General features: G+C 39.3%; 1 protein-coding gene and 1 long non-coding RNA gene across 4 annotated transcripts; one reads left to right on the top strand and one right to left on the bottom strand.

Moving 5' to 3' along the window:
* Positions 1-5,099: 5,099 nt before the first annotated feature.
* Positions 5,100-9,249, bottom strand: si:ch211-171b20.3 (uncharacterized). Of its 2 annotated transcripts, XM_061237599.1 has the most exons (7): positions 8,591-9,245; positions 8,196-8,241; positions 7,782-7,939; positions 7,181-7,310; positions 6,500-6,604; positions 5,856-5,911; positions 5,106-5,380 (listed from the first exon to the last, which is right to left on the bottom strand). In XM_061237599.1, exons 1-7 carry the CDS (start codon positions 8,814-8,816, stop codon positions 5,241-5,243), a joined length of 861 nt encoding a protein of 286 aa, XP_061093583.1. In that variant the 5' UTR covers positions 8,817-9,245; the 3' UTR covers positions 5,106-5,240. The 2 variants fall into 2 exon arrangements, with proteins under 2 accessions (XP_061093584.1, XP_061093583.1); XM_061237600.1 differs by lacking the exon at positions 8,196-8,241 and having other exon boundaries at positions 5,100-5,380; positions 8,591-9,249.
* LOC133125894 (uncharacterized) lies at positions 8,489-10,152 on the top strand. 2 transcript variants are annotated; one of them, XR_009708481.1, is made up of 3 exons: positions 8,489-8,782; positions 9,155-9,313; positions 10,059-10,152. It is a non-coding gene; the product is annotated as an uncharacterized LOC133125894 (long non-coding RNA). The 2 variants fall into 2 exon arrangements; XR_009708482.1 differs by lacking the exon at positions 10,059-10,152 and adding an exon at positions 9,624-9,757.
* The last annotated feature ends 1,907 nt before the right edge of the window (positions 10,153-12,059 follow it).

The following is a 12,059-nucleotide window of genomic DNA, read 5'->3' as shown; positions in this document are numbered from 1 at the left end:
AGCCGCTGTGTGACTGATTTACATGTCTTGCGAGCTGCCAGGCTTGTCAGTTTGAAAAGAGGGATTGTGCAGAATATAATGAAGCATACCCACAAGGCGGGCAACCGCCCATTCCAGCTATGCCCTGCTGCCAAGGTGGCTGAAACTGCTGGCAGGTCACAAACTTTCCCTTCCATGACGGGCGACCTTCAGCAGGTGAAGGTGTGCCCATCCATAATACACACTATAGCAGGTATTAAATCACCTCAACAGACCAAACAGTGTGACAGTCTCAATCAAGGAAACATTGTTAAACCTTGCTGGCAGTGGGTGTTAGCTTTCATTTAAAATGTATATGGACGGAGATGACACTCTTGCCAAGGGTTTGCTGCAGGCTAAAAAAACGTTTGAGCATTTATGACTACAGAGTAGGCCAGTTATCTTCATTCCCGGTCCTGGAGAGCAGCAGGGTCTGCTGGCTATAACGCGCCTGGTTTATTGGGTCTGCTTTGATTGCTGATATCAAGGCGAAAACAAAAACATGCAGACCCTGTGGCTCTCCAGGACCAGGAATGAAGAGCACTGCAGTAGACTCTCACAGTGCACTATATACAGGCGGCCTGTAGTGTAGTGGTTAAGGTACATGACTGGGACACGTAAGGTCGGTGGTTTGATCCCTGGTGTAGCCACAAGATTTGCACAGCCGTTGGGCCCTTGAGCAAGGCCTTTAACCATGCATTGCTGCAGGGGAGGATTGTCTCCTGCTTAGTCTAATCATGCAATATACATATTCATGTAATATACCATGGAATGTAGGGACTCATTTGTAGACATAATTTTTCTTGCAATTATGAGGATTGATAATATGAATGATAAATTCTTCATAAAGTGTTACTGCACTTAAAACACATTCAGTTTTGGCATAAAATCCACATATTTTCTAATGACACATTAAAGACTTGACAGCTATGGTTCCACAAGTATACTTTTTACAAATGCTGTAATAAGATTCACTCATCAAAGAGAAACAAATCCTGCACATATTATAGGCTATTATGCAAAGAAAGCCTCGCATTTTTTCATGGGCATTCATTTTAAAATGATTGACATTAAACATGTTAGAGCACTGGTTAAATCGGCACTGCGTTTTTAAATCGGTATCCCCAGACCGTTGCCAATGTCGGCGTCTTTTGATTTGTGTTTTTGGCAATTGTTCTGATTTGGCAGTGGGACAGCTCGCATTCTCAGATTCATGCGGATAAATTAAAAAAAAAAGGCTCTCTTCAGTGGAACATCGGGACCAGTGAAGTATATTACAGCTATTAACCTGCTGTGACCAGTTTGAGGGAGAAGATTCTGCGCGGTTGGGTGAAACTGCATAATGGGTCAGAAAATGGCATACAAATTGAACATGCTCTAAAGACTTCTGCCTTTGGGTCAAGAGAAGTCATGCGTTTATACCCTGTTGCACATGACTGTTATTTTGCTCTGCTATTCCCGTGTTGATATCAGTAATACATCAAGCTTTGGCAGAGGTGAGTGGATGCGCTGTTTGCCTGGCAGTATTACAGCTATAATCAGTATGATTTACTGCATATGGACACTTTTACATTTTGTTTTAAACAGATTGCCAATGAAATAGAATAAAATATGTTCTAATCTGTTTTAAGTGTGCCACCTCAAGAAAAGTAGATGTACATGTGATTTCTATAGTTTTCTGCTGTTATCTTATATGAATAAGGATTTTTTCATTTGGTTCATTTTGTAAATGCAGGCAGGTGAGTATATGCTTATACTTTGATTTCTTCCTTTTCCCTTCCTCTGTTTCCATCCTTTTGGATGTGTTCAGATTCCGTAGAGCCACGCCGAGGCGGTCAGGGTTAGTTTCCCCCTGTCCCAGCAGCCCCTGTTGAGAGCTGAAGTGATAAGCCACTTGTGGGCAGGTCTTACTGCAGGCCTCTATTAAAGACCTCTTTGTTTACTGTTTGTTTCAGGTCATTTCGTTTGACTACACATGAAAGGCAGGGCAAGGCCTAAACCCCTGGCTGCCAGTGGGCACACGAATAAAGGCCCTTCACTTGCGAATAAGGAGATGTTTCTAGGTCACTGTAAATGGCTGTAACCCACACCTACAAGGACAATGTGCCTGCTGGCTAATCTGCCCAGTCCAGCAGCCACAACCATCTGCCCCATAGTAATTCAGTCATAGACGTGATCAATGATGATTTATACGTGACACATCTTTAGATACGTACAGCTCATAACATTTGTTTAATTTCATACATATATCAGCCCATAAATGTTATAAGCTATAATAATATTTATAGCTCTCCCTCTCACCACCTCGGCTCACAGTGGTATGGTCTGTCCCACATTCCACTCACCAGCTACCGCACAGCAAGCCACCAGCATCAAAGTATCCAGCCCCAATCTCCCAAGGACAGAACAGGCTTTTACAGGATCGACACTGTGTCAAAATGGAGCTGTGCCACTCTCTTTCGAGTCTATCCCTCACTTTCATTCTGTCAGATGTGACATTGATGCGTGAAGTCAATCTCAGGGACTTGCAAAACAAAGCGTCACATCTCCCATCGTTAGGCTCTCCAACTCATTTGCTCCCAAGGCACTTACGTGGGCGTTTGGTCTGCCAGCCCATCAAACTGGATGGCTTACCAGGCGGCCATTTTGGCGCCGTTTGGGACATTGGGTTTTAATTGTGAAAGAGCGGGGGAGGAGGGGGAATGACTTTGTCAGAGAGCTCACACAAAGCAAAGGTCAGAGTGCCAGTCAGATGGCATCGACCAGAGATCTAACAATAATCCTTTGTGGGACTTTCCTGGAGACGAATTGATTTCAATCCAAGTAGAACATGAAGGACTTCTTATTATAAAAACATTGCATTAGCTGACCGAATCTGCGGAGAGATGGTTGAAATGGGATATATGACTGTGCACGGATGGCTGGCTGTGCTTTATAAAGCTTGCAGCTTTTCTCCCTTGTGAAAATTGCACAGCATCATTACATTTCTTCTCTGACAATCAGTCTCTTGCTTACAGTAAATAGTAGTTAACATAAAGCTCTCTCTACAAAATCTAAAACCATTCTTCTGCCAACAGAGATCAACCTGGGCCATATTGCTGCCTCATAGTAACCTAATTTACTTTAATAACCAAATGGTTTAATAACCATTTAATAACTAATGAAAGAGGAACCCTTTGCTTGACACAATCAAAACTTATACAGCTGAAAGCATGGGCACAAGCCCTTTGAGAAATATGCAACAAGCTAAGGGACATGAAGCTACAGCATGAGCCCTATTAAAAGCAACAAATGTGTCTGAAAATATGTCAAATGCACAAATACACACCAAACCAATAAGCTGAGCTGCGCAAATGCAGGCCAGAGGCAGTAGAACAAGGTAATGCTAGAGATTGGGGCTCATGTTCCATTATTCACTGACTGATACAGCACAACTGGAAAAAACCATCAGTCATTTACTTATTAAATTCATATTGCCATATATAAATATACAATGGTTAAATTATTTTTTTTCTACCACAGCTTTATGTCTCCCTATGGCTATTTAATAAAAAAGGCAGGTAAACAGTCCGATCGTCTTGCTTCTATAAACTTTAGACTGCATGTCATTTTGAATGTCTTTAGGCACTGAGAAGGCGCATATGCTTAACACAAGCTGTGGTTTGGAATGAAAAAAATATTTTATACTCAACAGCAAGTAAAAGTATAAGAATCCTGTATACTGTATCCTGTAAATTGATGTGATGTAGGATTAAGACATTTGACCGAAAGTGACTTGACAACATGAGGCAGCTATGGCTGTTACACTTTAGCTCCTTGGGCAATGTCTGATTCCATTGACTTAATTTATGAATTTTGGCACCAGTTAGCTCTGCTGCAGTGCTTTCATTTATATAATTAGTATTTTTGCATCATTATGTCTATTATGACTTTGATTCCAGTTACATTGATTTATGGTCAATCTGCTGTGCAAGAAGCAAAAATTGGTTGCTTACACCAGTTTCCATGGTAATTCCACAGTAAGTAAGATATGTAAACATGAAAGCATTAACATGCAAACTAGTTTAGTCTCTTTTCTGAATGGTACCGCTGTACTACCTATCTAAATGCGAGCTCTGTAAATGTGAGAAATGTAGCTCTGAGGAGAAGTACACACACCATTTGCCAAGTTTCATCCAAAGAGATACAGAGCTAGTTACATATACATGTCTAGATTTAATCAACTCGTCCCTCGACCAAGGAGTAGTAAGTAGATGTGAACATCATAGAAAATGACTGTCAGTTACACCAATATTGTGGCGTTTAAAATCGTGTTGTGATGTAGCAGTACCACATTTAGCTTGCCTAAGTAAAAAAAGAGAGACAGTTTCTTCACAAAGATCCACGTTCTTTCCTTCAGCGACCTCTGATGTTCTTTCAAACCAAATTTTCATTCCCTACCACCCATAACTCATAATCTAATTTATACAAGGTTAAACTGGCACTGTAGCCTATATTTCACAGTACACTTGCACCTGCCTTTTATTTCCAGATGATACCACCCTGTGTGACAAACCGCGATTCACCAATAGCAAAAATGTCCCCTCTTATTTGATAATATATGACACTAGTAAACACAATAAACATATTTAGCTTTTCCATAGGTGTACTGAAGTGCAGTTTTCATTTGTATGTATAGTATAAAATGTGGTTAATTACTCATTTTCTCTGATCTCACTGGACCTTCTAGCACTTGGAACTGTACTTCCCTCTAGGGTTTTCAGCGCACTTGTCCCTAGTTATGGTTATGCACCTTGTTGTATGTCACTGTGGATAAGAGCGTCTACCAAATGCCTATTATGTAATGAGAAACAACCATTGCTATTAATGATTTAGTCAGCCCTGTCTAGTCAAGATCTTTAAAGATGAGAGAATGACAATACATTTTGGAGCAGTTAGTGACATCAAAATTTCCCTATCAATACGGTATACAAAATAGTATGCTAAAAAAGCAACCACAGAAAGGTAAGACAAACACAACATTTATGTACACCAGTATATTGATTTACTTAATGAATGCACAATTCAGGCAAAGCATTATGCTCATTTACACAAATGCAATACACAACGTTTTTTTTTTTTTAAAGGTATTTCTTTCTTTTGTTTTCTAGAAAATGTTTTACTTTGGCAGTGCAAGGATCCCATACACCTCTGGATCCCTTCTTGCTGATAAGACAGAGAGGTTACGACTCAAGTCTCTTGGTTTTCTTCAGCTTCTTAAGGTTCTCTTGTCTTATGGTGTCAGCCTCTAGGGAAGCCATCTCGGAGAGTCTCGCCATAAAGGAGGCAGAGCCTCCATAGGCGGGATCAATGTACGTGTAAGCTGAGGACAGACGAGACGCGTTACCAATCCAAACGCTGACAGCAATGCACAAGGCAAGGTAAACAGGAACCTCCGGCTGCAGGCTGAGCTGACAGTCTGTCAGAGAGAAAGTCTGCACCTGACAGCCTCTTTTATTTCCTCAGCACAAAGCCCATTGCTCTGGAGTTCAGAGAGCTGATGGACTCATAGCGAGCAGTGGAACAAGGTGAATATTTCATTAGCATAGGGCCCACATCAACATGCTTTATGACATCACTGCCAGCCAGGGATGTTGTAGTACAGCATTAGGATTCAGTAAAGGCCTCTTCCTCTTAAAACCTCTATTTGAGGCATGGCAAACATCTAGCTTTAGTGTGCACAGTACCAAAAATAAATATTTAAAAAAATGATGATTCAGTTATTTTTGGTGGTGAAGAAAGGACAAAAAACACTTAATGCTAAAAAATTAAATCTAGGGCACAGCCTATATACTCACATTTCTTATTGGCACCAATTCTGAACAGACCAGATGTTTGATTATTTCCTCTTGGTCTGGGAAAGAAGAAAAATGGCAAGTCACTTATTTTATGTGTAACAAATTTGATTTAAAGCTTGATTTAAATGTCTACATTCCACAGAAGAGAGAAACAAAGCAAATGTTATTTATCATAGTGTAATACATGACTACATGAAAGTCTACAATAAAATAGACACATTGTAATTATTGTAGAGATTCAGTAGTAGGCCACTACTGCATGGTGTGTCATTTCATGGTAATTAATGGTAAATGGTTGGCATATAGCGCCTTCATCCAAAGCGCTGTACAATTGATGCTTCTCATTCAGCCTTTCATACACACACTCACACAGCAACGGCGATTGGCTGCCATGCAAGGCACCGACCAGCTTGTCAGGAGCATTTGGGGGTTAGGTGTCTTGCTCAGGGACACTTCGACACAGCCCGGGCGGGGGATCGAACCGGCAACCCTCCGACTGCCAGACGACTGCTCTTACTGCCTGAGCCATGTTGCCCCATTTAGACCTTTTATAACCTCAATGTTTTTAAAAAATTGGTGATCATGAAATCAAATCATTATTTATTGTAATCATAAGGTTTAAATGAAAGGAAACAACACAGTACCTGTTTATATGAGTGTCAGTTGAAGCAGTGGACTTTCCACATGACAGGGCAGTAACTGGGAACACAATGGCTGGATCTGAAGTAAGATCATATCCATCATACGAGCTAATATAAGACAAAATAAAAATGATCAGTATCTCAATGTATAATATAAGGAATTCAAATAGGTTAATTTCCTCAGGAACTCAGTAGACAGCTACTAAAGAAATGTCTTCATGTTCCTTAGGAATTAACTCTGAAATTTGCTATGAAAGGGAAACAAACAAAGAAAAACCATGAAGGTACAAATCTTGCCTGTAGAAAACATTACTCTTGGACATAATAAAAAAATATAACCATACACAACATTTAACATGGAATAAGTATTTGACCAGTCGACCTCAGAGGCAAGAGTCAGATTATTTCATAATTGCATCATTTCCATGAATTAAATTGACCTACACCAGCCTTTGAAAGGCAGTGTAAAATACAAACATTTCCTCAAATTCATTCATCGAACCTCTTTATTGTACATACCAGCAGGCTGCTTGCTTTTCCAATGTGCTTACAAGTGAAATTAAATTTTAGGACTATTTTTCATTCCATAAGATGAAACTTCGGGAAAGATTGAATATGCTCAGGTCATAACAAGATTCAAAATGACTAATTATATTCTTCAAATATTCAAAGTAAGTTGCTTACCTTATGGCAAATGACTTGGGAGGACTGCGGGAAAGTTCTTTGTGTAGCATAAATCTATGTATATGGTTGGATCTATGGTCCTCCCGAAGAAGGGGTGGTATGAAAGAACATGGTTTGGATAACCTTCTCTCTGTGGATTGAGATGTGAAGAATATAACCACAAAACTTTACTATTATTTACAAAACAGGCAAGGTAATAATAAGTCAAGTTAGAAATCAAGTGTATATGACGCATTATGTACTGAACACAAATCTAGCAGAAGTAACACCACACCAGACCACTGATCTGTTCATAATAACCTGTGATCATGCACATTCCAAAATTAAAAGCATCATTCTGCTTTTGCACAAATAACACAGCTGTTTTACGTCTTATATGACAAATTCACAGTAAATAACATTCTAATTGACAAAAACGAATTCCTTCCACATGTTTTATATTTCAGCTATTTTTTAACGTATACAAATGTTTAGAGCGCCACCTGGTGGCGAAGAGTAGCACGATTTACATTAGCGCGTACATGACAAAGTAGAGGCTATTACTTGATCTAATATAGTAATAGAAGTTCCCCATACAAATACAAGTAAACAGATATATTACCTCTGAAATCATACTTGGAATCTGTTTTATGCCCCATCCACTTCGCTTCAAGCTGAAAATTCCTTCCCGAGACATCTATATCTGGGATATTATGTTCAAAACTAAGTCTTGTCATTTTCGGATCACGATCTCTTGATATGAAAGAGGAGTATGTGGACCTGTGGTGTGCCAAAAATAAATACATGCATAAACACAGCATAAACCTAAATACATAATATATGCATAAACACAAATACAGAGGAATAATACGAAAACAGCTAACGCTATAATAAACCTTGGATCATCACAAGGCACATACACAACCAGCAAATTAGCTATATTGTAACAACCCCTGGCAATTCGCACAATCTCACGCATTGTAATTTTCCAAACCTGAGCTAGGTTAACTTGCATTAAGTTTCAGTTCCTACTCACCCTTCTACAACACAGCTGCGCTCCAACCCCTTAATTTCTTTTGACCCTAGATTTGAAAAATGTACGATAAGTCAATATCATCGTTTCCGTATAACAACAACTTACAAATAATGATAGATAAATTGAAGGTATCGTTAGCGTTTGCCTGTGAGTTCATTCAATTTCGTCAGTAACACAAAAGACAACTGAAGTTAGACATTAATTTGCCCGTCTACCTAACTTTACAGTTAGCTAGTCATCTAACTTACCTAGTACAGCTGGAGAATTCAACCAATCAAAGTAACATTGACGAACGTATCTACCTAGCATAACCTTAGCTCTCATTAACAGTTAACTAGATATCCATATTTGCTAACAAATAGCCTGTTGACTTTGGCGTTTGTGTAACTACTTACTGTCTTGTAAACACGGAATCCATTGGTTTCCCTTCCTTTTTGCGATAGTCTGTGTTAGTTTAGGTGCTACTGAAAGTTTTCCCACAGCGAGCTTCACATTCCTACAGCTTGTGACTGGGCCAAGACGTTCCATACCCCGGAACAGGTGGATGTCACTGGACCCGTAATCACCGATATCATTGCCGAACAGCGGTACTAATTTTGTAACGTTAACATTACTTGCCATCGTGTCTACCCAATAAGTTTAGACAACCTAACGATTCTTTGTGCTTGTAAGGTAACATTACCTAATTTACTAAAGTTCCATCTAACGTTAACTTCAACGACATAGCTTTGTAGCTGACGTTTGCTAGTTATCTTTTATGAGCGCTGAATCTAACATTTGTGAACTAGCAAACGCTATTTAACATTAGCCAGCTAGCTAGTGAACGTAGCAAGCTAACGTTAGGTAGCCAACAGGTAACAACGAACAAGCATATTTTCTTGGTAACGGTAACATCTGTAATTACGATCGCGTTTGAGGCTTCAGCAACTTGTTCCCTTGTTTTTTTATATCACTTTCAGAAGCCAATGATCACTTTCCAGCTTGGCCCTCAAACTGGATCACACCACAGCTCAAGCAAAGGTGATAAACGTTAGCGATATATCAGTTGCCATGGTTGCACAAACCCAAGATGGCAACGCATCATTTACTGTCTCCGGAACTCTGCCATTTTTATCACGGTACATGCAACCTTTCATTGTTAAAACACCAGAATCAGAATTAATAATTTTAACACGGTGTCTGAATTTACATTCTTCCTTGAAAAATATAAACAATGTAGACTTGTGTATACAGATTTGTCAACAGAATGTTTCTTTGACATTTTTCGAATAAATATTATTATATCTTAATACCATCGATCAGCACGATCGTTAGCTGTAAAACTTGTACCAACCAAAAAGTGTACCAATAGTAATTATTGTGCTTACGTATCTGGCTGCTGAAATAATGCAGGATAGAACACGTTCACCGACTCTTGATGTCCACTAGGTGGAGATGGCAACATGTCCAAATGTTTCATGCAACCCATCACTGCACTGCCCTTTCCATGTAATTGTGCGACAAAGTTCAGCTGTCAAACCTCGTCTGGGAAGACAATGCTGCCATTTGATGAAAATGAAGCAAATGTGTGATATACATGCACAAGCCTATGCGATATAACAGTAAATGTGCTATAAATTAAATCACTTCTGTGACATACACTCAGTGAGCACTTTATTAGGTATGTATTTTACTTATTTTTTTTGGACTTAAGTCTTCTTCTGCTGTCACCTATCCACTTAGAGGTTTGACACGTTGTGTCTTCAGAGATGCTCTTCTGCATGCCACTGTTGTAATGTGTGGTTATTTGCTTTCCTGTCTGCTTCAACCAGTCTGGCCCTTCTCCTCTGACCTCTCTCATTAACATTGCTTTTTTTTCCACAGAACTACTGCTCACCTGATGTTTTTGTGTTTCGCACCATTCTCGGCAAATTCGGCAGACTCAATCCACCCTGTCTGGCAACAACAATCATTCCACAATAAAAAGTCACTTGACAGCTGACATTTCTTCCCCATTCTGATATTTGGTCTGAAAAACAGCTGAACCTCTTGACCGCGTCTGCATGCTTTAATGCATTTAGTTGCTGCCACATGATTGGCTGATAAAATATTTGCATTAAAAAGCTACAGGTCTGCCTAATAAAGTGATCACTGAGTGTATCCAGCACCCCATGATGCCTGTAACAGAGTGTATATAATTGCAAGTACACACATTGGACAATTGTAGAACAATAATATTTTCCAAACAACCTAAAAATAAACTCACAAAAATACTGAAAAGTCAAGAGATTCCACAATTATTCAGTTATGTCCAAATCCTTCAGTTGTTCAGAATGTTATTTTACTGCAGTCTACATTTCCTAAACAAGGAACCAGGGGTTTGAGACTCATGGATTCATTTTAGCTATCATTTCACATTTGTTGCCCTCAATGGTTTCAGATGTTTAGACAAAATGTAAAGGGAACCTGAGTAATACAAAACGCATTATATTATTTCATTTATTTAATAAAAAAAGGTTATCAAACACCCATATCACCCATGTGAAAAAGTAATTTCCCCCTTAAACTTAACTGGTTACACCTTTTGCAGCAATAACCGCAACCAAACACATCCTCTAATCATTCGTTCACATGCCTGTGTAGGAATTTTAGCCCGCTCTTCTTTGACGAACTGCTTTAATTCAGACAAATTTGTAGGTTTCTAAGCATCTAAGCATCTGTAGGTTTCTAAGCATGAACTGCTCGTTTCAGGCTCTGCCACAGGATCCCTATTGGGTTCAAGTTGGGCCACTCCAAAACTTTAATTTTGTTTCTTTTCAGCCATTCAGGTGTAGATTTGCATCTGTGTTTTGGATCATTGTCTTGCTGCATAACCCAATTACGCATTAGTTTAAGCTCACTGGACATTCTTCTTAAGACATTTCTGGTACTGAGCAGAATTCCTGGTTCCTTCAATAATGGCAAGTCATCTATGTCGACTATCCCGAGGCAAAGCATCTCTACACCATCACACTACCGCCACCATCTTTGGCTGTGTTGGTATGCTGTTCTTACTGTGAAATGCTGTATTTTCTTTACGCCAGGCATAATGGGACCATAATGCGACATTATCCCAAAAGGCATGGGGATCATCCAGGTGCTTTTTTGGAAATGTTAGATGAACACTGATGTTTATCTTGGTTAATGCCTTGCTACTCTCCAATCTATCCAATTTTGTGTAGTCTCTTTTTGTGGAGTTATGAACACTGACCTTAACTGAGGCTAGGGTGGCCTGGAGTTTTTTGGATGTTCTTCTGAGATCTTTGATTTGTCACTGCGACCTTGGAGAAATTTTGGCAGGGTGGCCATTCCTGGTAAGACTCACTACTGTTCCAAGTATTTTCCATTTGGTGATAATGGCTCTCAGGTTCAGTGGAGTCCCAGAGCCTTAAATGTTTGACAGCAAAAGTGGATGATAACTGCTACCAAATGCATTTGACCTGATATTGGTTATCTATTTACAAATATATATATATATATATTCTACTGTACTGTGTCAAGTGTGGTCTTGAACACTCAAAGGGCAAGCTATTCCATATGCTAACAAATCTCTATGTAGAGAAAAAATTGTATCCCTGTTAAAATTATCTATAAATAATCAGGCTAATTCCTAAATTCCCTGTTGATTGTGTATTATTCGGAACACACAATCAACACACCCGTCACTGAAGCTCATAACACACATTCAATGTAGACGTGTATTGCCACTTGACAGCAATTAACTACCCACTTATATAGAGATAGTCAAAACACAGTCTGCTTTAAAGTTGATAATAAAGCATTTTGCAGGCCCTAGTGTGGCATGTCACAGCCTTTGCAGTGTGAAGGTAGTTATGGAGTGCAGAA

Source organism: Conger conger, chromosome 4 (genome assembly GCF_963514075.1).
Source record: "Conger conger chromosome 4, fConCon1.1, whole genome shotgun sequence".
NCBI lineage: Eukaryota > Metazoa > Chordata > Actinopteri > Anguilliformes > Congridae > Conger > Conger conger.
This window is presented reverse-complemented; position numbering and strand designations above follow the sequence as displayed.

Coding starts and splice junctions, on each gene's coding strand:
- si:ch211-171b20.3 (XM_061237599.1), bottom strand. CDS start 8,816: ATGGCAAGTAATGTTAACGTTACAAAATTAGTACCGCTGTTCGGCAAT. Junction 7,311..7,781: donor TTCCAAGTATGATTTCAGAG/GTAATATATCTG, acceptor CTCAATCCACAG/AGAGAAGGTTATCCAAACCA. Junction 6,605..7,180: donor CCCAAGTCATTTGCCATAAG/GTAAGCAACTTA, acceptor GTCTTATATTAG/CTCGTATGATGGATATGATC.